This window comes from Lepisma saccharinum, chromosome 1, assembly GCF_977018435.1.
Source record: "Lepisma saccharinum chromosome 1, izLepSacc3.1, whole genome shotgun sequence".
Taxonomy (NCBI): Eukaryota; Metazoa; Arthropoda; class Insecta; order Zygentoma; family Lepismatidae; genus Lepisma; species Lepisma saccharinum.
In genome coordinates this window covers 185874261-185900903 of record NC_139229.1, presented here as the reverse complement: position 1 = coordinate 185900903, position 26643 = coordinate 185874261, and the positions used below count along the sequence as shown (strand labels likewise).

Below are 26643 nucleotides of genomic sequence, written 5' to 3'. Positions count from 1 at the left end.
GTACCTGCTTTATCTATTAATGCATCCTAAACTGCATTTGGTAGACTAGCGAGGGTTTGGCATCTTGACTCCCAACCAGTATAATGGTATGTGGTGCTCATGTTGTCGTCCCTATATCTTTGTGATTGTCCCTTTGTCCATCTTATCTTACAATCACATATCCTCACATTTGCGATTAGCCAAAGGGGCAGAAAAGTGAAGTAAAATGAACTTAATCAACCAATCAGTCATTGTTTTAGCAAAAATTCTTGACCACAAGTATGATTTTTAACTTTTTATTGATTTCTTGACCTACTTGTTCATTTCTTTCCTTTTCCTGACTTTCTTGACTGGTGGACACCCTGAACACTTTATGCCCCCTATTTTACAATCAAAATATTGATTACGAATGGGAAACAGCATTGAACGGAATGTGGCTCCAAAACTTTGTTCATTAATTGCTTCTCTTTGTCAGTTTGTTTTGTAGCACAACAAACTTTTCTTTTCTTTTTGGGCAAGGACTGAATAAAAATTAATTTCACCATTGAGTTTGGGAGTGTAGTCCATGGACTTGTAACTTGCATGATTTCTTTTTGTTCAACTGAAACATGTTTTTTCCTAATTATGATCATGTGACGGTCAAAATATAGGACATGTCGGGGTAAAAACTGACATCTGGTAACCCTATGCATAACTTGTTTTAGTTCTATCATTTGCTGGGGTTGGATTTTTTTAAAAAAATTGGCCACGAAAATCTGTATTTTTTGTTGTGATTGCAATCTGTGATGTTGGATTTTTGGCTGATCTCCCTACCAAAGTTCCCATGCATCCATGGGTATTATTTGTTAGTGTCCCTTCATTAATTTCATCTTAATTTCATTGTCATGATAACGACTAGCAGAAAAGCAATGCTAAATAACAATAATATAAATAGAAATGAAGCTATGATTTGTTTTTGTTACTACATTGTTGGGGATACCAGGGGACTGCTGAGGAAAATTACTTTATTGAAACACAATATACATAACAGCATGATAAAGGAGGCACAAAAATTAATCCTGTACCTCAGAGTCGTCATCCATGATGGCAATTTTGATTGCGGATAATGTATAAAAGTATTAAAGTCAACGTGACAAAACTTGTGGTAGGAGTAGAGAGAGCAATAGAGAGAGAGAATGAGAAAAATATGACATGTAGAAGCAGTGCACAAACTATTGAGACATGAAAGAGTTTTTCAACAATTTCTTTTATCCACAACAAGTACGATAAATATAAATTTCATCTTCCAGTAATTATATTTTGTTCTAATTTATTTTGATAGTGAAAATTTGTGCAATAATGGAAACTTATTTTAATCTGCATAAAAATGCTAGCTTTGTGTTGAATAAAAAATATATGCTGGTTATGAGGCCAGATAAGGGCAATTCCATTGTGAGGGGGTGTGATATTCAGAGAAATTTACATTCATTTTTAAAAATTATTTTCTCAGCACCTTCAAATATGTAACTCTTATCAATTCATGTAATTTCATTTTCCTTTATGAAAGGTATTTAATTGCAGAAAATACTTTTTTTGTACTTGTGACAGGTGTGACACTTCTGAGACATGACTTTATGACCTTCCTCAGTCTTTTAAAAAAACTGTGAAATATATGGGTGTACTGAAACAATTGGATTATATTTTCACAAAGCAAACTTGACTCGACATTTAGCTGCTTGTAGTTTCTAAAAATATTACTACATATTTTTTTATAAACATTTTTTGCCTATGATGGGTGTGAGAAATTCTGTTACCCTTTTGTGACATGCACATGTAGGATTATGGAACTATGAAAATTATCATAAATAAATTCTTCAAACTAAGGTTTGTATCAGAAATTAAGTCGGATACTTCAGAGCTTAAGATATAGAAACAGTAAATGAGACAATTAGAACAAAATTTGAATTATTTTAGTCTTCTTATGGTATAATACTGCACAATTTATGTAATTTTTGCTGTTGGTTTATTGTGAGATGGATGAATTTATTGTGTAATGTATTTAAATAATATATTGTATTGTAATTTCTACTATAAATAGTAATAGGTTTGACAATATGTTATTTAAAAGCCATGAAACTAAAGTTTGTATTAATAATTCCAATTTCTGCATAGTTTTCCCTTTAACTTCATACATATTAAGTTATATTTTCAATATAAATGAATTATACGCCTTTCAGTCATATAAGTTTTTATTATTACTTCTTTACAAATCATAAAATTCAAATTGAATGGAAAATACTTGAATGTTGCATACAAGTTCACTGGTGTCTATTATTTAAATAGAAACCGGATTTGCCTTTCTTTCTTTCTTTCCAAAACATCTATCACTTTCATAATTAGGAGAAGAGAGAGGCGGTAGTAGATAAATACGGAGAAACTAGTACTCACTTTATCCGTGAAATAAAGTGAGTACTAGTTTCTCCATATTTATCTATCACTTTGTTGATGAATAGTTCTATGTCTTTTTTGTACTTGGTACCTCTGATCCATGCCTTTACATGCCAAAGGGTACCAATTTATTTATTACAGGGTCAGCTTTTGAAGTTACATAATCCATGTCATAGTTTCATTTCTTGCAATTTTACATATAGATATTTAGCTTCCTTTATTCTTCTAAGAATCTGTGGGTGTTTATTAGCATTCAGCTTACCCTTTAGGATTATAAACTGGGTCTTCTGGGTGGCAATCATCAATTTCACCATACCTCACAAGTCTTCGAGAGTGTTTCAGTTGGAAGAGGGACACAAGGCCATTTGTACCTTACAACCTTGCGCCGGAGAATCAACTGCAATCGACTTCATATATCGCTTGCAAATACACTCGCAGTGGTCAGAAGTAGCGAGCTACTTGTAGCGTCGCTACTGTAGCTAGCTACAAAATTTGTAGCTGTAGCTGTAGCGACGCTACATTTTGAAAATTATAGTTGTAGCGGTAGCGAAGCTACAAAATTCCTGTAGTTGTAGCGAAAATTTCGCTACAGCTACATTTTTTCTCGCCATTTTGAGGTGAATTTTGAATGTGGCAACAGAGTCAGAAAAATCGACCATAACCCTTAATTTTGCAGAAGGTTCATAAAGACAGTCTATTACATGGAGATACAGATTATCTAGATTGTAGATTATAGATATCTGCGTAATTTATTTAATTAGTATCTGAAGAATTCAGATATCCAGATAACTATCTGACATATATGAATATATTCCTGCTAACAGCTACGTTTTTTTTTAGCTGCCTCGCTATTTTGCCTCCTTTGCTGCACCACTGGAAGAAAGTGCCTCGTTTGCATCACCCCCGGAACAAATCCTGTGGATATTCATGGTGTAAGAGACACCAAAATGTCATTAATTGCTGTGTAAGAGACACCAAAATGTCATTAATTGCTGTGTAAGACACAACTTGCAGTGCAAAAACGAGCAATGGAATATCCACTGCACTGACAAGGGAATAGTGCCACCAATAAATGGCTCAGTACGTTAACAGCATTGATCATCATCAGTATATAGGATCTCACCAGCAAGAAATTATTGTTACAAGAATGATAAGAGTTACTGGAATTACAATTATTTTCGCGATAGTATTTGTTCACAAATTTTAAAATTACAATACGTTTAGAACACTCCGGTTTATACGACAGTTTCCTCAATAATTTTATCATATTGCAAAAAGTATGTACGAGTTATTGACTTTCCTGCAGAAACGACAATTTTCTTTAGTTAATATACATAGTTTTCAAATTTATGTATTTCTCCTACTTTTGCGTCACTTTTCTGTAACTTTTGCTAATCCTGACATCATCATCCTTCGCTGTTTCCTGCCTCTTGCTGGGTCGGCATAGAAGTCAAGCCTCTCCATTTTCTCCCGGTCTTTCACAACTCCTCTCTTTCCAAGGTGTTCCAATCTTGTCTCCTAACACTCTCCACTATCTGCTCTTTCCACAGACATCTTGGTCTCCCCCTTGGCCTTATTCCCACTCCTTGTGCATTGTAAGCTCTTACTGGTACTCTTTCTGCATTCATCCTTTTCATGTGTCCGAACCATCTCATCTGTGCCTGATCTATCCTGTCCTGAATCTTCACTACACCCACTGTCTGTCGGATCTTCTCATTTCTTATTCTATCCCTTCTAGTCTTCCTCAAAAGACTCCTTAGAAATTTAATCTCCACTGCCTGCATCTTTTCTTTGTCTCTCTATGTCATTGTCCAAGTCTCTGCTCCATACGTAATTATTGGCACATAGTGTATGTTATATATTACCTTCTTGCATTTCATAGGTGCATCCCTATTCCATATTATTATTATAGTCCACCACCATTCATTTGTCCTCTTCTGTTTACCTCCTAATCTATTCTTCCACTTCTCTCAATCATGACAATGAGGATGAATGGTTTATTTAATTATTCTCTTATCTATAGTCGCTTTCTGCCACTTTCGGCTAATTGTGAGAACGAGGAAGAATGATGAATGATGAGCAGTGTGGGGAATGGAGGAGCAGGAGGATCTCATCCTCCCAACTTGGCATTTTTCCTAGTTTTTGTTTTGAGTCCATTTTAAGCATAGATAATCTGATCGAGACTGGATCCTAACCACTATGTGCCTCTGCTGGGTATCGAACCTGGGGACCTTTTGTAGTCAAAGGGCTCCAGGTACTTTTCATTTAAAATGCTGACTTCATATCAGCCTATAAAAAATGAAATATTTATTGTCAAGAAAAATATGTTGATGTGAGCATAAATACGTAATCCTACCAAATTTTATTTGTGTATAATTGTAATAATTAATTTGGGTAACACCCTAATGGACATTTCCACTTTGACATGAAAAACGTTTTAAATCCATTCATTTTACAGATAATGACACAAACATGAGACGTGCAAAATATCTCTGCGATATTTGTTTCGGTTCTCGAGAAACACGCCTTCAAACACCGCTGAAATTCACCTACTACGTCACGGATTTGAAAACGTCCTCTCCACAGACAGGAGGTCCTCTGACGTCATCACTTAGAAATGCGTGGAGGCGGGGCTTCTGCTCGTCCCGTCAACTTAGCATGAGTCGCGGAATCGACAGCAAATTCACTTGTTACTGTGTAAAACAAGTATCTTACAACTTCCAGTGCAAAAATCTGTGCTCCATTTCTTGAAGATGAATTATGCCCTAGCATTATAGTAGTATTTACTGTAATTCAGCCACTCGGTAGAGAGTTTTCCCATTAGGGTGACAAAGCAAACCTTGTAACAGTCAATGGCTGAACACGTGAAGAGCCTTGTTCATTGTCAGTTCTGACTGGCAAGAACTTAATGTTATAGGAATGCTTTTCGGGAATTACAATTAATTTCGTCATAATATTTTCTTCACAAATTTTAAGATAATACTTTTAGAACATGCTGGTTTACACGCCAATTTCTGCAATATAAGAGGTGATACGGTATAAAAAGGTACGGTGAGTTTTTAAATTTCCTGCAGTAAATGACAGTTTTCTTCAGTTAATATATATATATTGCAAATTTTTGTATTTAGCCTACTTTTACGTCGCTTTTCCGTTCACTTTGTTTAACCGCAACGATGAGAACGCATGGTTAATTTATTATGTATCATCTCTAACATCACATTTCTTCCCACTTTTGGCTAATCGCTACAATGAAGATGAATAACTACAAGCAGTATTCGAAGTCGGGGTGCAGGAGTACCCCCCCCCCCCACACACACACACTACCATTAACTGCACAATCTAAGTATCACCCAAGCTGCCATGATAAGAGACGAACTTTTTCTTCTGTCCCATCTCATTTCGAAAACATTCACTTGTCCCATTTCCTTTTACGAGACGAGACGGAACATGCATCATCTCGTGAGCAACACTAACATTAACAATAGAAGCATCCCCCTAGCTGTCCCCAAATTTTCGAGCAAACATCCTCCCATGTAACAATTTCCAGTTCAATGAAATGTCACTCACAAGGAAACAGTCATGCCCAGGTCGAGAGTCAAACCTGGAACATGCGACTTCCTCAGATAAATCATGAATTTTGTGTGTATTAATTACAACGCCAGTTCATTCCTGGTAAATCTGAATCTGAAGTTTGGTTTGCATATATAAGCAGGATAATATTTAGTCTTCGAGGGCTGTACCGTCGAAACGAGGAGTAAAAAAAAAATATTAAGAAAGGTTTTTTTGTATTTATAATGATAAGCCTTTGCATACGTTGTTAATTCTATATTTATCTAGACTTGAGACGAGAACGAGAATTGCCCTCCCAAACCGAGACGGATGTTTATAAATTGAGACGAGACTGTCAATGAGACATTTACAAATAAACACGAGCCAAGACATTTACAACTCTCAACGAGAACGAGACCAAGGCTGCCATGTCTCGTCTCGATAAGATCCTTAGTGGTGAAGTTGTGAACCAGCCAATTAATGAGTTCGGGGTAACGAGATGAGGCGGCTTTTTTCGCAGTACAAAATTCAAAATAATTATATCGTACCATTTCAGTATGGGATATTGTTATACACATGGGCGTATATATAGTTCACGGGGGAGGGGGGGAGGGATGGATCAACTTTTAGTATGATAAGGGTTGCTTTTTTTCGTAAGTGAAAATCCAGGACACTGCTGGCCGGAAGCTTGTTGGGGAGCATGGGGGGAGGGGATGTTGGACCCGACAAAGTTGTGTGTTTGTAGTCACGAAGTCACGCTAGTTACTGTTGATACTTTTCTGTTCATCTTTTGTCACTACGTTTTTAAGAACCAAATTTCTTTAATATGATTCGAGGGGGAAAAATAACTGATTTGACAGTTTCAATGCAGTTTCTTATCGCAGAAATTCCAAAACTATCAGGAAATTGCAGATATTGGTCTGCAGTCCCATCTCGTGTGTGGAATTACGAAATTTCCTTCCCATCCGTATCCCGTCCTATACGTCTCTAATTTAAGAGAATGAAATAAGTCCGAAGGAATTTTTTATGAAGAAGCGGATAGAACAAGGAAACTGGTAATTTTAGTGAACCAAAAAAAGAGGGGGATTGGACCCGTTGAATCCCCCTTAAATACACCCATGGTTATACACATTATATCCTTGTAATGATTATACATAAACTAAGTATAGATATGTACTGTGCAACTAATGTAATCTTCTCAGTGTATTTTCTCTTATCTGCACAAAAATATTTGAACATAATTTGCGCAACAGAAATGGAACACAAACTGAAATTGCTTTATGGAAAATAAAGTTAAATAGGCTTTATAAATAAAGTGAAGAATGTGAAAATTCCTATTTTGCACTACATAGGTTACGGTAAATATAGATAAATATAAGTTTAAAAAATATTTTTGAGTGTCTGGTCAGCAACCAATTTTATAAGCAATATTTTTCGCATGGCCTAAGAACACACACGCAGCTGAACCCTTTCATTTATCTTGCACTGAGCAGCACGGATATTTCATAGAAGAATGGTCATTACAAAGCATAGCTTTCCTTTCTCCTATCGCTCCTCCTTCCATTATTTAAATCGGTACAAATTTGTAAAACTGCTGCACGGGTTCGCTCACCGTGGGCTACCCATCCGGAACTAGACGCTCAAAGCAGACGACAAACGAGCGCTCCCTAAGGAGTGACGTAGTAACATGGCGGCGGCGTGTTTTCAGCGCAACGCTAGTCTCGCAACTTTGGAAGTCTCGTTTCTGCCTTAAACTGGACGTAGAGAAACGCGAGAACTTGCAGGGGTCATTTTTTCAAGGTGTAGTTTTTAAAATTGTTGTAAAAATAATTGAGTGGAAATGTCCATTGCAATATTCATATATCAAATAACAGAATCTATTTACCAGTAGTAGGGGATTTTTTTAATACCCATATCATTGTTTTCATTTTTTTATGCAGAAGTAGCGCAAAAGTAGCGAAGTAGCGAGTAGCGAACAGCAGTAGCGTAGCGAGCTACTTTTAGGTAAATGTAGCTGTAGCTGTAGCGAAGCTACATTTTGGAAGAGTAGCTGTAGCTGTAGCGAAGCTACTTTTAAAATGTAGCGTTCCGATCACTGTACACTCGATATAAATGTCGATTGCATCTGTGTATAACAAGATCTCGCTTTCATGTCCACAGCGATATCTTGTAATAAACCGTTCTTCCTTTTGAGTCTGCAAATACTGACATGTTTAAAAGGTAATAAAAGTTGCACAAAACACTTGAAATATCGATCACTCAACCTAACCTACAAGCTTAAGGAATTACTTTGCAGACCCAAAAGGAAAAACTAAAACTGTTAGTGGTCTTACATTACATACCTACTATCTGCATACCTACACACACACACTGGCTATGAAGACTTTCTTCATTACACACCTACAATTCCTGAAGTGACATGGGAAATCTCGGGGATTACTGTTATTACTGTAATTTTACTGTGGCAAGCTGACCAAGTTCACCCCAGCATAACAACGGTGGATGCTGAGCAAACATAGGACCTTCCCGACCCAGCAATATTCCAGAGGAGACGAACTCTTACTAAATAGCTTGGAAAACGTCATGTACTATCACACTTGGGATAGGGCCACCAACGCATTGTCCTAGGTGGAACTTCCATGTTGTCTCCTACCAAACGGTAGGGAAAAGCCTTATCGGGAGAGATCCTAAAATTTTTCTTTCCATCCGAATAACAAGAATCCTTGAGATATAGGGTGGAAACGTAACGTGTATAGTGTTTTCAATTTAAAATAAAAAACTGCCTTCATTAGCAACTATAGTATGTTTAATATGGAAACAAGGCATAATCATGTTACAGCAAGAATCCAAGTTACTTGAGGAAAATCCTGTGTGTTATATTGTATTATATATTATTGTGAATCTCATTGTACGTCTGAAATGTTTTTGAGGTAATTGGTCATATTTCGAAAGAAATTTCACCAAATCTGTGAAGTTTCCTTAATTTTCTATAATTTCTGATGTGTATATGGTTTCTCGATGTTCTCGAACCGCTAAATCATGAGAAGTCAAATATTGTGTTTATGCTTATCAACCTTTGTAAGAGAACGTTTCACTGTTGTTGTTTGACTTCCTGAATATTCTAAAATCAGACAGCTACCACCCAGTTAATTTAAAATACCAAATAGTTGACATAGTGATTCAAATTGTAATGTTTCACTAGAATTTATAACCGGTTAAAACATAATGATGTAGTTTTATAACCTACAAAAATTAGCCCTTTCCATATATTTTTCTCCCCTCTATTTATTACATTAATATATATATATAATACCATGGGACGCGAGGCCCCTTCGCCCACCCTTTTCTACGTGTCTGTTGTTAACTTAATTCCTCCCATTGTTACGGTAAACTGAAGGTCAGATATGAGGAGTAAAAAGAATAAACAAAGAAATTAAAGCACATTGTCTGCATTGGTCTGAAGTCCGATTCCCTTATAAGGCACCTTGTAGACTTGTTCTGATCCAAATTTAAACTGTAGGTCCAGTTCCGATTAGCCTATCATGAGCATACAGTGGACTTCTCGAGCCTGTTAAACGTGGTGATAAAAATAACAGAAGGAATGAGTCTAGGCATAATAATATATCCAAAAACATGGCCGGTGGGGGCGGTTGTCCCTTTCGCCCTCACCGTCGATCTGTGCCTGGTACGGTGACACTGTAATGTTTGTGCAGATGGTCAGAAGGTGGTGCAACATGTTCACCGAAGGCAGAATAGGGATTTTTGATGAAGTTCGATCCGGTTGTCTCTCAACTGGCTCCACTGATGAGAACTTCGCGAAAGTGGATGAACTGATCCGGGGGAACAGAAGAATCAAGGTTCGTGAGCTGGCCAACACGTTGAATATTTCCCGGACCGCTCACAGTCGACGAGTGTTGCAACTTGCAAGGCCTGAGCCTGGATTTTTTTTGCGCAGGGCTTCTATAAGCTGGTGCAGCATTGGGACAAATGGCTCAGTGTGCAAGGCGATTATGTTGAAAAGTAGTACAGACATGTAGAGTTTGCATGTATATATTACCAAATAAAAATATTACAACATAGGGAAACTTATTTTTTGGACGACCCTCGTATATTACACTTGGACCTATTGTCGGTGATCTCACTTGAGACATTTGATAGGGAGAATATTGCTTACATCATAAACAGTTTTACAATTAAAACTGAGAATTTCAATCACATTTCTAATTCTTAAACTTAGTTACTACGATGATGATGAATTGCTGAACAAGGAACAAAAACAATAAAATGTCCATACCTTGCACAGAAGTTGAACTTAGCTACTGAGGCTAGTGTTACAAATGTGACTATTAGGTTTTTAATAAGTTTGCATCTATCGTGAAGTCCAATTAACATAAAATGCCAATATCTGCTGGTTGTCCTTATAGGACATGTTTTGACCATATTGGTTGTAATGGTTGAAAAACGTGTTGGATAATTTAAACTTAAGATACATCTTTTTACTTTCCAAGTATAGCTTTTTTTTTAGAAATCACGTTAGCCAACACACTTTTGGTAGAAGTTTGGGGAATGTCTGATTCTTATTGTGTTCCACCTCACTGATGTTTGAAAAGAATAAAGTGTAAACATTTTCCGACATGCACTATTTTATTTAATTACCTTTAGTGAAGGTATTCTGCGTATGTTGCTTTCATTATTCTTTTTACAAGTAAAATGTTCAATGAAACGCATTAGTCAATAACATATCAGTGCTGACATTGATGACCTTGAAAATAACAATACAAGTTACGTTGTAAAGCTGAAGTGAGACAGTATGGTTTGTAAGCATAACGTAACATCTTTTGAGAGGCTGCTAGTTTTCTTCCTATGACTGAGTTACTTCCTTTGTGACATGCATGGTAAAATTGATTAGAAGTTGTAAAAATTTACATGAGAGTTGTTATGTGTGTGCATTATTTGTTCCTATGACACAGAAAAGACTTATTGGAAAGATGGGGTAAAACAGCTTACAAGCTGTACTTTGGTTGTGGATTTGATAATGAGGAGAAATATTTGCACCCAACATATTGTTTAAGACATGTCAAGCCGAATATGTAACAATGTGATTGCATGGTATAAAAAGCTGTGCTGACATTTACTGTACCTACAATTTGGCGAAAACAAACCAACCACTATAATGACTGTTATTTTGTATGGCAGATATGTCTGGGTATTCCAGAATAAATAAATATAGAACTTTTAAATTTAATTCCTACTTAAAACTATGTCTGCCATAGGTTACAGATTATTTTTTTTTATTTTGAATCAAAAAGTGAAGTAGTTGATTATAACTAACATTAGCCTTAATACAGTACAGTCAGAAATATATTAATCTTGTTAATGACATTTTAAAAACATACAATGTCTACTGATTTTTATTGAGTTGAGTTGGGTTGGTGTTTTAAGTCCACTTTATGCACAGTAAGGCTAATTGGGACTGGACCTACAGTTTAAAGTCGGATCCGAACCACTATGCGCCTCCACCAGATATCGAACCCAGGACCCCTTGATTACAATGCGACGAATAATTTTGTAAAATACTATCTATACATATGTAAGGTATGTGGACATTGCCAGAATTTTCTGTAAAGGGGTCACGCTATTGATAAAAATGTAATAGAAATATTAATAATTATCATTATTATGGTTACGATATTATTACACATGAATAACTATTATAAACTGATAAAAATAAACCAATTTTATTCTAAATTTATTATTATTTTACCCTTTTGTACTCGATCCACCAGATGAGTGAATATCAGCACAATTCTTTTTCTTTAATATTTTGTCATTTCATACAGGTAGTGTACTGAACTGGAGGACGCTTCTCTTTTCCCGAACCAGCCTCTTAAATAAGTATTGTGTAAATGTATGATATCACTTTATTATACAGGGTCTACATCCTTCATCCCAGTTCGCTGAGTGGCCGAGCACTTCAACGCTTGGCTGGACATGAAGATTCACGTGAACCTTCTATAGTGGGACCACAAGCGAAAGAACCTGCGCAGAACAACGTGTCGTGTGAATCTTAGTCGCGCGGGTAGGCGAGGGGTTTAGTAGAACAGGCTTCTTCATGGGCCGAGCTGAAGGGGAAGATGCGCGAAGATTCTTTTGTTTGTGGTCGCTCTATAGAAGGAATGCTAAGCATTGCAATTTCTTTCCTGATTTTGGAATATCATAGCAGTTTTTCGAAAGGAGAGAAAATTTCTAAAATGCCGTCGCTGACGTCAGCCTTAAGCAGTAGACTTTTGATGGGGCCACCCAAGTTCTCGAGTTCGATTCCCGATTGTGACTACTCCTTTGTCAATTTAATCTAATCACCAGCTGCCGTCATCGTCGCGATTAGCAGAAAGTGACAGACAAACGACGTAAGTCAACAAAAGTACAACACTATTGTCATGCCCGTAGCTAGAATTGATCTCCGGGGGAGCTCACGGGTTATCAGGGGTGGCCTTGTAAACCAAGTCCATTTTTTAAAAAAATGACAGTATTAAATGAAGATGTGTGTGTGTAGGGGGGGGGGGGTCATTAACTTATATAAAATTTATAAATATCATACAGATACTACATATTTCTACATCTTTTAAACTATTTCTTGAAGTGTTAATTGATTGATACTGAAATCATCCCTTACAGTAGAGGTTCCCAAACCTTTTCGTTTCACGGCGCCCCTAGTGTTTCAAGATTTTCCCGCGGCGCCCTAGTCAGAACTTGCAACGCCTATCTAGCACTTGGAACGCCCAATTAGTGTGGTTAAGTTGCTTGCCTTAGTTAAAGCAATATGCACATATTTACATATTTCAAATTCAGAAACATTTTACATGTAAAAAGTACTAAATAAGCAAATATTTAGAACAATATAATAATTTCAGTGAAATTAATGTAACATTTCGCGGCACCCCTAAAACCCAGCCACGGCGCACACTTTGGTGGCCACTGCACACTCAATACTACTTTAGATAATACAGATATATATATCACACACAAACGCACAATATTCAATCACATTGCCTACAATACATTTCACGCCCGGCCGAAGCAATGCAACTCCCCTTTGTTCCCAAAACTTTCGAGCTGTTGACCTTTGATGCAGATCCGAAGGGAATTTGCATGATGACATCAAAGTCACAGATTTCTGTCTAAACGGGAGGTCACAAGGGGCAGTGAGGGTACAGATAAAGAAGGCCCCTTATGAAAGAACTTACAAAGTCTAGATAATCTTCTAAATATTTGCAGCTACTTACACTTCTGGTCAAAAACAAGATGAGCGAATGTAATAGCTGCTGTTCATGTTCTCTGGATTTATCCTTAAAGTTGTGAACTGTTTACATTTTCACTCTTCACTGGAAACAAATTACAAAATAGTTTTATCTAATGTAAAGGGAGACTGATGGCAGGTCCAGGGGGGCTCAGCCCACCTGGCGCCTGCCTGGCTACGGGCCTGACTATTGTGTTCCCCAGTTCAAATCGATGCCTATGTTTCTTTCAATGAGATTATGGTGAGTGGGAGGGGGGGTAAATCCTTATCTTACACGACTACACTTCCACCGGATTGCAAAATATGAATAGGTGAAGTGTAGTTTCTAATACGGCGCCATTCTTGTTGGAAGGGTGCATGGAAATCTATTTGAAGCTTCTTTATTGTTGCCCTTCCCCTTCCCCAGTGCCATATTACAGTAAAATATATTTTCGGCGATAAAAATATTGACACATTTCTTGAAACAGGATATTACACTGCATTTGTGACGAAGATGATAATATCTCTTTTTTATCTGTTGATAACGTATCCTTGTCATCAATTGAAGAATCTAAGTTTTCGATAAGAGATAGGAGTGCAAAAATGGCTGTGTTGAAGCAAGCCTTCGACATTTCTAAAGTTTTAACTATTTTCGTGCTCTTAGGTAAGTTTTTGAGTATTAAAAATTAGAATATATACATAATTGTGTCTAAGTGGTGATTAACAATATTGATATATAAGTTTTGTATATGATTGCGATGGTTGAACGCTTTGAAGGTCGAGTTGCGATCTCGTCACCGAAGGTTCCAGGTTTGAGTCTCAGCCTTTGCGAGTGTACAGCAATTTCATATAATCATAATTTGTTCTCATTGTTGGAGTTAGCCATAGGCGTAACTCGGGATTTACCTTCGAGGGTGCAAGTTGATCGGTGAAATGTCAATGAGAATTGCATGCATGTATACAGGGTGGGCACAAAGTCGCTTTCCCCAAATATTTGATTTCTTCATTTATTGGGGAAAGCGACTTTGTGCCCACCCTGTATATGTGTATCGGCTGAGCCGATGGTATCGGTTTCGGAAAATATCGGTTAGATTTTTATTTAAGAAAACCGGCCGATGTCCTTCTGGCGTTATGATCGTTCAGGGGGTCCGCAAGAATGTCGTGCGTCGATTTCAGTCTAATAATTCTGGGAGGGAAGAATTCGAAGTTTTTATTGATTTTGTGTCAATATATTTGGGGAAAAAAAAAACTATAATTTGTAATCACATAACAGGTGTTTTGATATTCTGATGTGATTCTTGAATATTTTGAAGCTAAACTCTGGTCAATTGATGCTCATATTTGGAGTGGAACACTAACCCACTACTATTAATCGATATTTTGAACTTATTTGTAACAATTTTGAAGTATCGGTATCAGTGGGAATCGAATCGGTAAGAGCATAGATATTGGTTCAAAGTGGTATCGGCTCAGCCCTAAGCCGGACCCCCCTTCCCGAAAGATTTACCAAGTACTAAAATTAAGTAATAAAAATTAATTGTTTAGCATTATACCATTGTATAATATAATTATAGCATTATATAAATTATATATTAGCATTATATAATCGATGGTTATTTATTTCCGCCGAACTCATTGGAAGGCAAGGAATTTGGCCCATACGACTTTGAAGGAATTTCCAAAGATTTAAGCACACTACTACTTATGATAGATAATATGCATAAAATATTATTCAGGAACTTTACTTTTCGTCATTGGGTCTAACTCCTTTTTCGTTATTCAATAAATATTCAATTCTTTATGCATTTAACATTAATTTCCTTCTCAGGACAGTTGTTTTTATACAAATTTTGGCCATCTTAGCTACATGTAAACTAGATAATGAATACGTGCTGTTATATACAGATTCTTTTACAATCTTTTTAATAACAACACATTATTAATTAATTTACATATTTAATTAATATTATTTATTTTAATTAAATATAATTATATTATTATTATTATTATTATTATTATTATTATTATTATTATTATTATTATTATTATTATTATTGAAACACTTGGTCGGACTAAGTGTATTTCTAGATACGTGCCTGACCATACCGGAATAATATTTCTAACTTTTGAATTTTGTCTCAAATACCTCTCGTTCCTCTACAATAAAAATTACACAAAATCCTCATTTGATGAAAGGTTCCCAATGCGCATTTGGCATTAATTATTTATTTTATTGAATAATTTACAATACGTTACTTTTCAGTACGAGTACAATTTTTACAGAATACAGAGAGTTGTTAATACAGCATTTAACAAGAATATTTGTTTAGAGGTATTAATTTGCAAACTGATATTATATAATTACATAGAACGCCATTATTTTCATTTCTCAGCGTCCAGCGACGTTCACTCTTTGCAAACTTCTTCTTTGCACTTTCGGAGCCTTCCTTACCTCGGCGTCCGCTCCCTGCCCCCCCCCTGCCCCAGCTACAGTTCTTTGTATGTGTGTGTGTGGGTGTGTGAGAGTGAGTGAGTGGGAATTTTGCGAGTGAGCGTTACAAATTCTGCTTATATTGCCAAATCTCTGTGTTTCGAGCACGATTCACAGATTGGGATTAAGAAACGAATTTGCCCATCCCACTTTTTGTCCCCGTACTATGGCCTGTTAATGATAAGCCTTCTCTACCAGGAGAAAAAAAAGTGCCCTAGCGCCCCCCCGTTTTGATACTCAACCACCGCTACTGAGCTGAGTAATAACTATTAAGCTCGACGCCCACTGAGACGCAGAGAAACGCGGCAACAAAAAGCAACAGAACTTCTGTTGTCTGCTTCTATTGAAATCAAATGGTGTAGCGCCCACTACAGGAAACGCGCGGAAACGAAGCGGGAATTTCCGTGCCAGAAGTCGGCTGGTTACCTTAAAGGTTGTCGCCCACTGAGACGCAGGAAACGGGTCTATTTCTCCGCGTCTCAGTGGGTATCAAGCTTTAGAAGCATGGACGGTCATATTTTTTTTTCGAGTGGGAGCAAGGAAGCAAGGTGATTTTTTTCTTCTCAGGAGAAAGCAAATAACTTTACACCTCAAACGAGTGATGCCTCCTCAAAAAAAAGTTACTACGACTGAAATGAAATTCAATAGGGTGAAATAAATACACAAGTGATGCACCCCTAGCCAAGGGGATGCGTATATCCGATTGAGATCCACTGAAATAGACGAAGGAACAAAAAGCGAAAGTTTCACGTCATCCAGAATTCCAAGCTAAGATCATTACCTTCGTAACCAGCTACGCTAACCACTCTGCCACGGATGCTAGCAAGAGCATGCCCTTATCAATTGCTGTTCAAACTATTCTCTGTTCAACCTCGTATTTCTAGTTCTCAGACGAAAATACTAGAAGCATATATTCCCCACTCACATGCCTGAACATTTGAAATTCTCTTTCTTTGCAGAGTTGGCTGCTGTCTCTGGCCAGGATGACAACAATTGCTTTCAATTCACATGGCCGGGTCCGCAGTTTAAGATCGGCGGCACAGACAACGCGACTTCATTCCCTCCACCCAACAACTGCGAATCACTCGGACAACCATGCAGGAACCCTATAGTTGCAACATGTGAGTAAAAGAGCCGTTGTGTAAGTATAACTTACAGTTCCAGGATTTAAATTTCTTTTCAGAAAAATATTGACATGCCAGTAGTAAAATGATCACTTTTCCCATTTTAAAATTGAGTTCGAATAATGAAAAATATTAATGAATAATAAAAGAGAGAACTATAGCTTCGGACAAGCTTAAATAAACACAAACCACAGACAAATATATTAAAAACCTAACCTAACCTAACCTAATACATTTGTCTGTCCGTGGTGGAGTGGTTAGCAGATCGCGCTACGACGCTAAGGGTCCAGGGTTCGAATCGCAGCCTGGGCGTGGGTGTTTGTGAGTGTCCATTCATCAGTTTCATCATAATTATCATCACTCAACTCCATCTTCGCAAATTAGCCAAAAGTGGCACAAGAAGCGAAGGCAAATAAATCAAATCAAATCAAATCAATTTGTCTATGCACTAACTTTATCTTCCTCACGAGTTTCTTTAAGTTTGTCCGGAACTATTTGATAGAATATATCTTACTCCAGGTGATGATTTCTTTCCTCCTGTTGGAAATGAATTTGCAAACGTAAAGCCTGGGAAATAAAATTCAGAGTGGATACTGGGGGTCTGTCCTATCCTTCAATGAGAACTCTACATGTATTAGATTCTAGATTTATTGCCAATAAAAAAAATGTCTAGCGTCTTGTTATCAATAGTTCTGCAGCTATATTATAAATTCAATTGACGGATAATGGGATAAAGGTACCCTACATTATTACGTGTTTCCCCACGGACGTTGCTAGGTTGCTGTGTTTTCGGGAGGGGAGTGCTTATAGTGCAAAAAGAATAAGATGAAACCGATTGTGATCTACATGGAAAGTTTTTAATAATTAATTTGTATGGTTTTTATAACAGTAAAAGCTACGAAAAAGTTGGGGAGCGCAAGTGGAAGTTTCGTAGCGGGCAGTGTCCCCGTCCCACGCCCTGTATTTTTCAAATCCACCACGAGCTACCCATAAATGCTGCGTTTCTCCGATATTTTCGAGGTCTATTTCTGACACTCTTCAACCCTCTCCCGGAAAGATATTTCCTGAATGTAAGATTTACATATAGATGTAGTTACCTTAAGAATTATCTACCTAGTTTTTTTTGTTTTTTTTTTGCCACGGCATTACTCTATGCCTCATTAAGGCGTCTATTTTGAAACTTTTGAAATTATTTTGTTTCAGTCGATGGCACAGCACCGAACACAACTGCTTTATGGAATTTACACAACTCCTCAGTATCCTGTAGAAGAGGAGAGGGAGAAGTGTGTGCCAAGTACACTGTGATGTTCGACAACAAAGGTAATTAACAATATTATTCCAATATTATTATTTCAAGTTTTTATGATAGAGATGGGCAACACACTTGTTTTCTAACATAATGCAAGCATACCAAAACGCATCAAACTACATTTTTCAACTGGAAACTAAACAAAGACTTAAAAATAATAAAAATATGTTAATTATTTTGTAATTTATTGACAACTTTAACCAGTTACAGTGCGTTCAGTTTGGCTCGGGGCCGATATAGAGCGTGACTGCAGAACGGCGAGGCATGGTGCAGATGCCGGCATTTTCGATCTGTAACCTCCCGCTTATTTTTACGTACGTATATTTAGCATGCAGACAATTATATTTATATTGCATAACGAGTATAGTCGACGCGCTAGCTTCGTTAACGACCGGCTGGCTTTGGAGTCAACGGAGCGCGCCCACCAGCTGCAACAGTCACTATCAAAGCACAGTGTTGCCACACATCTACTCTCCACATCCACTCTAGGCCACCTAGTCCCTCCCCCGCAGTTACACCTTCCCACGGTCTCCACATTGAAATTACAAACTACGGCAACAGCGTATTCGCAGTCATGTGACTGAGACTCCACGTGGAGTAGACGAGCAGAATGACAGCTGCGCCCATTGGCTGAAGGTTGGGTGTGATTGGACGAGAACAACTCGCTCGCTGTTTAATCCCACCCACGTTCGTAGCGGCGGCTTCCTTCAGTTCTTGGACGTTAACGAAGTAAACGCGTGGACTATACTAACCTGTGTTATAAGAGTTGTTCAAAGTGGTGGCCAACTGCATTCACACATTCCCGGCATCTTTTGATGAAATTTTGATCGACACGCAAAAGTTCCTCTTCCGTAATTCTTGTAAGTTTTGTTCTTCACTACGTTGAATAAAAATCTGTATAATATTGGTTTCGCAGTGTGAATTGACAATGATGGCGGATTTTAAAAACAGATGCAAAGGGTTTAAAAGGACCAAGGTCGTGCTTGTAGGACTACCCAGCCAAATTGAGAAGAACGGTTTTTTGACAATTTTTGAAATCTGAAAATTGAGAATTGTGTTTAAAACCTGTCTGCCTGCACCGTATTAAAATTTCATTATGAACAGACCACCCGTTTTTTTATTTATAGAATTTCAAAGATAGCGATCGTTTGCAAAATTTAAAAAGCGGCACTTTTTTGTTGTCACGACGATAAAGAATCGAAGGCCTACTCGAAAAAAAATTTGGTTGCCATAGATTAACACAGAATTGAATAACCTAAATTTTGATGTATCTCGATTTTATGTAGGTTTACTGCTTAATTTTAATTGGAGTCCAAACTCGAGTATCCATAATTTTAAATCTGAAAGTGGTGTTTAACAATGGCAAGAAAACAACGTGCAAACAAAACAAATATGTCAATCAAAATTTCATCAAAAGATGCTGGGAGTGTGTGAATGCAGTTGGCCACCACTTTGAACAACTCTTATAACACAGGTTAGTACTCGTTAAACAATATAAATTTAATTGTTTGCATGCTAAAGATACATATGTGCGTAAAAATAAGCAGGACGTTACGAGACGAAAATGCCGGCATCTGCGCCATGCCCCGCCGTTCTGCAGTCAAGCGCTATCTCGGCCCAGAGCCAAACTGAACGCACTGTACATGTAACCTCAATGGAACAGCACCTTAGTTCCGATGTTGCTATTTAATTATTACTTTACGCAAAAATGAAAACTCCGATTTTTTGTTTCAGTACTGAATGTGACAAGGATGTGCACGAAGATTGAAATAGAGGACGAAGGCGCCATGACGTATGGATGTGAGATATCTACCGGAGGGTCCTACACGACAGAAATCTGTGCCTGTCAGGGACGCAAGAATGGAATATCCACTGAGCCATGCAACTCAACTTCAGTGGCGACACCTAACGGCCTTTTTCTCTTCACTCTCGCGCTTGTCTTGGTTGTAGTTATGTGTCGGAGGTGACTGAACAGAAACTCTATGAATATTCTTTGTTCATTCATCTCTAATTTGATATTAAGATTGTTTGTTTATTAAAATATTTTCTTAATATGGTTGTTCTTGTATGTATGCATTGCTTGCATTGTAGAATTATTTTCCTGTAGTTTACGGTTATTAAAAAACGAAAAACTGTTTTCTTATGCTTGTAATAACCGTAAACTACAGGAAAATAATTTCTTAATATGGTAGCGAAAAACACAGCTTCTTTACTATTGTTATCAAAGCGCCCAGTGGTTGATACTACAGAGTATTCCCTGACATTCGCTACGAGACTCGGCGGCAAGCGACCCGGCATCAGCGCTTGTCTGTCCCGGTGAACAGATCCGCGACAGTCGCTAGAGTCGGCTATTAAAATTACAGTTTTCATATTGTGTACTAACCTTGACTACAGAAGGTGTTGACAATGACAATGATGTCCCTCTGCTGCAACACATTCCTGGCATATCCGAAGGAAATTGGCATTTACATGTGCAAGTTCGTCTACTGTAATTCTCCCGATTTCTTGTACAATACTCTCTTTTAACTCACGGATGGTGTGCGGATCGTCTTTGTATACTTTATTTTTTAGATTTCCCCATTTTATTTCCACTTTTATTCAGAACTGACCCTGTTACTCTAAACTTTTTTACGAGGTTTAATATAGTGGTCCTATGTGGAAAGGGAACACCAGGAAATTTCGTTTCAAAACGTCGTCGCACTTCTTCACAATTCCTCTTTCCGAAGTAACACTCGACAAGTTTCTCTTTCCGAAGTAACACTCAACAAGATAAAGCCTTTGTCGTAATGTAAACTTTTGTGCCACAATCTTCAACACATGGACACGACACAACACAACTTCCGAGGGAGGATTATACTGGCGTCAGTCTGCAACGTCAACAGAAAGGGAAAGAGAGCGAAGGCAGGGAGAGCGAAAAACACAGACTGTAGCGTGCGACTGTTGCGGACCCCGTTCACCGGGAAAGACAAGCGCCAAGCGCTGACGCCGGACCGCTTGCTGTCGAGGCTCGTAGCGAATGTCAGGGAATGCTGTGTAGCAAAATTACATCTCACAAAACAATGTGACGCATACTGATACTGTGAGTGTGCTTAGAACGCTTGAGATAATATTAGTTAAAGTTAGCAATAAACATATACAGCTATTACGTCACTGCTTCTGGTTTATTTTATCCGCACCTCAAGCTAGATTGGGAAGATTGATTTAGACGGCAGTGCCGGATCTACAAGCCGCAAAACCCCGCGGTGCGGGGTGGTGTGGGGCAGGACAAGGGAGCCTTTAGGGGACCCTCGGCCATTGACATTGTAGAGAGTTCGCGTAAAAAAAAGAAGTTACTCAGCGGTGCAGAAACGAATACAATATATAAAGGTATAGTTAAAGTTCCGTGTGCATATAGCACCGTGCCATGAAGGCACATTTAGTGTATAGCGGGGTAGAACCCCATATATTTCCGATGTCTGACATCTTGGAGCTGATGTGATCAGCACCACGCTCCGGCCGCCTTTACCCTCCACCTGGTACAATTTGATTTCAGGATGGATGGGCCCTGGAGCCGCTTTATGTGGGGACAAAGCCGGAAAAATTCCAACCTCAGATCACCCACCCCGGGTCTCCCGCGTGGCAATCAGACTAGAATCGAATTAGGCTAGAATTTCACAAAAAATGCAGTGGTTTCTTCAACCTATCTTTAATCAGGAAAATGTTATGACTGCGGATTTTAAGAAATGTATCATTTTCCAGGTGTGAGAAAACAGTGTCATATATATATACATTACATCACCACGGGCGCCAAAACCAAGAGGGGTCCTCGTCCGCCTCCCCCCTATAGGGAGCCCAATTTATAACTTTCAACATATTACATAACTTTTGCACACAGAAACTTCGCACACAACAGGTGGGAAATTAAGCAGGATTCTGCTCCCAAATGGGCAGAATCAATGATGTGGGACCATCACTCAGTTTAAGTGTCTTTCTTATGCTTGTGCGTTTACTAATTCAGTAGGCTATATCCTTTTTCAAACCGACAATGAATTAAGGAAACCGCATGGTATATTGTGAATGGATATGTGCGAGAATAGAGGAAGAAGCATGGGAATGCTGTAGTCTTCATGCTCTTGAATGAGCTAGTTTATTGCAAAATATACACTTTTGTTTCCCTTCGGAAAAGTCAAGCAGAAGTTGAAAATATTCTGTTTTCAATATACCACTGTTTTATATAATCAGGATTAGTATTTCTTTTACATGTACCTGTAAACATGTGTGTGCTACTTCATACTGCATTGATGTAGCTGAAAGTTTCTCTAATTTTTTTGTTGCACGTAACAGCTGTGCATCGGCGCACTGCAGCGATTTTTCTATCGGCTCCATTAGCAACACTGCTTCTTGAGTTGTGTCGCGCATTGCACGGCAGAAATATATGTGTTGGGCTATACATATTTATGCAAGTGCTTAACAAACGTTTAAAACAATACATGTATGTGTGTGAATGGAGGAGCGGATTAAGGGCCGGGCGACCCAAGCGAATGCCCGGTGCACCGCCCTCGACGGCACCAGACCAGGGGGTCCCGATTTAGTAGAGCCAAATCCTTATTTCTGAATACATAAATGTGGATATTTGTTTTATAAAGAGTTGGATTTGTGTAGAAAAAATTGATTGAAGTTACTTCTCAATGACAAATGTATATTGTAAAGTCATGTAGCAATTTAAACTCAGAGGCTACTGTTATTTTGATATCAACCTACAATATACGCATTCTTTGACATTAAGGCATTGAAAACACAAGGCTATTATATATCGTCGTAAATACAGATACAGCACGGTCATGTTTTGTGTTAGCCGAAGGTGGAAAGTAATGAGACCATGGTAGAAAGTTGAGGCGGGGGGTGACAGGGTGGACATTTGGGGTGCCAAAAATCGACCTCGCCTGGATGAAAATTTTATCTTGGGTCTTCCTTTTTTATGTAAATATTTGTGAAGATATAAAACTCCTACAAAGGATGGTAGGAATAAGTATTATAAACGGAATATGGTAATCAAATTCTCAGACAAGAGTTACATGTAAAGAATTATGTTGTATAACTACATATTACAATTTTCAAAAGTTTAACTCAAGTGCATTAGGTCCCAATTTAAAAAAAAATAAACTTTGCCCCCCCCTCCCCCGCTCGCAAACAGAAAGAAATCAGTATGTATGCTTTACTTAGCTTTGTCCCTCCCCAGGCACGTATCCAAGGAGGGGGCTTAGGGGGCTCGAGCCCCCCCCGAAAGTTTTCGGTTTACACTAGATAAAATGAGGTTTTTTGTTTCTTGTGGTGTGAAATAAGATAATGTGTCGATAATTTAAGGAGAAAAATAATTATCGAGGCAATACGGAGAATGTTCTGTATCCTTGTTATTGTTAATAGTGCGTATCCAAGGTGGAAATCAGGGGACTCGAGCCCCCCCCCTTAGATTTTTTTTTCTGTTTACACTACATAAAATTAGGATTTAGGCTTCTTGAATAATGTGATGATAATTTGAGAGAAATAATTATCGAGAAAAGACGGAGAATGTTCTATAACCATGTTATTGTTACTAGCGCGTATCCAAGGTGGGGATCAGGTGGCTCTACCCCCCCTCCCCAGGAAATGTTTCAGTTTACACTAGATAAAATTAGGTATTTGTCTTTTTGAATAATATGACCATAATTTAAGGAGAAATTATTGTCGAGGCAAGACGAAGAATGTTCTATAACCCTCTTATTATTAATAGCGCGTATCCAAGGTGGGAATCAGGTGCCTCGAGCCCCCCTCCCCAGGAAAGGAAAGTTTTCAATTTACACTAGATAAAATTGGGTTCTTGTCTTCTTGAATAATGTGACGATAATTTAAGGAGATACAATTATCGAGGCAAGACGAAGAATGTTCTATAACCCTGTTATTGTTAATAGTGCGTATCCAAGGTGGGAATCAGAAGGGCTGGAGCCCCCCCCCCCCATCTTCAGGAAATTTTTCTGTTTACATTAAATAAAATTAGGATTTTGGCTTCTTGAATAATGTGATGATAATTTGAGAGAAATAATTATCAAGAAAAGACGGAGAATGTTCTATAACCCTGTTATTGTTACTAGCGCGTATCCAAGGTGGAAATCAGGTGCCTCGAGCCCCTCTCCCCAGGAAAGGAAAGTTTTCAATTTACACTAGATAAAATTAGGTTCTTGTCTTCTTGAATAATGTGACGATAATTTAAGGAGATACAATTATCGAGGCAAGACGAAGAATGTTCTATAACCCTGTTATTGTTAATAGCGCGCATCCAAGATGGGAATCAGGGGGCTCAAGCCCCCCCCCCCACACACACCTTCAGGAAATATTTCTGTTTACATTAGATAAAATTTGGATTTTTGCTTTTTGAATAATGTGACGATAATTTAAGGGGAGAAATACTTATCAAGGCAAGACGGAGAATGTTCTATAACCCTGTTGTTGATAATATTGCACGTAAACTTTTCTTGAGCTTTCAGTATTGTCGCAGCAAACTTGAGCACTATGTAGAGACTTGTCAGCATTTGGAAGCTGCACAGCAAAGGTATCGCCACACGTAGAGCGATTCGTTGTAATTTTTAATCTCTGAAAGATGCGAGAGGGAATGTTCTTGAATAAGTGGAGTCGAAGTACTGGCAATACTCGTATTTATAAATCGTTTATCTGCGCAACGTTCTAGAATATACTGAGGATATACGTAAATACGCGTAATTAGAACCATTCTTAAATAGAAATTCTTTGACTGAACCTTGGATCCAATGAGCAAAATGGCGTTGTCTATGACATCATTTCCTTTTAAGCGTTCAGTTCAAGGACTTGTTCATGATTTATTTGATCGTGTTAAAGGTGCTTTACTTCAGTCTCTAATACGAAATGATAAAAACTTCTGGTGAGTTGATTTTTAAAAATGTGTCCGAGATAAAGAGTGGCGTGCCAACGATTTTCGGCAGGGAGAGGGGTTACGCATACTATTTTTGGTCGTCAGTCCTCATTTTGCCATATATTCCTGTTTTTTACGTTCTTTTTTTAAGGACTGTGTCAAATGGGGTTATGACCCCACCAACTCTCCCTTGGGCACGTCACTGGAGATACCTAAATGAGTAAGCATTTGATCATATTGGGAGAAGAAACATTAGATGTGTTGGGAACGGAAGGGTTTTCACTGTGCAATAATTGTTCCGCGATCCAACTGTATTCTATAGAAGACTTCCTTTGTTTCGTGCCGATATATGACAAGACTGCGGAAGCTGTGACAGACAATTTTGAACACTTGCGAGTGCTTAGGCCTGAATATGAACAATTTGGTGGGTTTCGGCTTTTAAAAGAGCTGCAAAGATAGGAGGACAAGACACATTAGTGGTGTTCAGGCTCGAATCAGAGAAATATTCGAGAACTGTCTGCGTCCAGTTCGCAGCACACAGTTTGAATCTCGTGTTGTCGAGTGGATTGATTGTCCATCCCGTGCATGTGTAACAGCTTCGTAAAAACACTTTTGGTTACCTGGTACACAGATGTTTTGATGCCTGATGAGAAGAAATGGACGAACATACATAATAAGATGGTTCCGGCACACAAGGTTAATGGAAACTGAAGAGTCGAGTGGTAAAAAATGTTCCGATTTCATGTTCTGATTAAAATCACAGCCTTAAACAGTGGTGACGATTTAGGGGATAGTTGCTCCCCATTTTTTTGCCTCCATACTATGGCCTCTTAATCCTAAGCCTTGTCTAACAAGAGAAAGTAAACTTTACTTGCACCCCCCCCCCCCCCGGTTTTGGAACCAAATTTCCACCACTGACCTTAAACATATAATTGTGAGGTTCTATCTATACCCCTTTAAAAAATTGTGTTCGGCCCCCCCCGAAAGGAATTCCTGGATACGTGCCTGTCCCTCCCCCTATGCACATCACCCCCTTCCCATTTAGAAGTTTTGAGTTGAATTCAATATGGCGGCCACCAATATGACGGACGTCCTCTTGGAAGACATCAATGTGGTTCCCCCTAAGCCTAACCTGTTTCTATCAAGACCAATTGTACCCAGCCTAACTCCTTTACTTTTTATAGGGGGTGCTAAGGGACTTTTGAATAACCCTGTAGGCCCTTGCATGTGACTTTCTCAACCTGAGATCAAGAATTACACACACACATAATATATGTGTAATTATATATATATATATATATATTAAAAAAATGTGTGTGTGTGTGTGGTGTGTGAAAGTAGGTAGGTAGGGAGGGGGCCTTTGGTAATATTTTGCGGGGGGCGGCAAGATTTGTAGATCCGGGACTGTTTAGACGTTCTGGTTTTAGGTTATAATTTAGCAATATTTCAAATTCAGCTCGACGCATCTCTCAAATTGTTAGGGCTACAGTGATACAGATTGTTCATGTGCAAAAACACATGTGCCAATTTCAACATTCTCCCTGGTCTCTAGGAAATATATTTGGAGAGACATTTCACATGTAGGTT

General features: G+C 38.2%; 1 protein-coding gene across 1 annotated transcript; it reads left to right on the top strand.

The window, feature by feature from the left end:
- Positions 1 to 13787: 13787 nt before the first annotated feature.
- On the top strand, positions 13788 to 20418 carry LOC145990787 (uncharacterized). Its single transcript, XM_083126275.1, has 4 exons — positions 13788 to 13895; positions 16682 to 16843; positions 18050 to 18166; positions 19890 to 20418. The coding sequence occupies exons 1-4, from the start codon at positions 13835 to 13837 to the stop codon at positions 20120 to 20122; spliced, it is 573 nt and encodes a 190-aa protein (XP_082982401.1). The 5' UTR covers positions 13788 to 13834; the 3' UTR covers positions 20123 to 20418.
- Positions 20419 to 26643: the final 6225 nt, after the last annotated feature.

What these genes read in the sequence shown, in the direction of transcription:
- LOC145990787 (XM_083126275.1), top strand. Translation starts at nt 13,835, where the DNA reads ATGGCTGTGTTGAAGCAAGCCTTCGACATTTCTAAAGTTTTAACTATT. An exon ending in AACTATTTTCGTGCTCTTAG is followed by an intron (nt 13,896 to 16,681) that starts GTAAGTTTTTGA and finishes CTTTCTTTGCAG; the next exon opens with AGTTGGCTGCTGTCTCTGGC. An exon ending in TGTGATGTTCGACAACAAAG is followed by an intron (nt 18,167 to 19,889) that starts GTAATTAACAAT and finishes TTTTTGTTTCAG; the next exon opens with TACTGAATGTGACAAGGATG.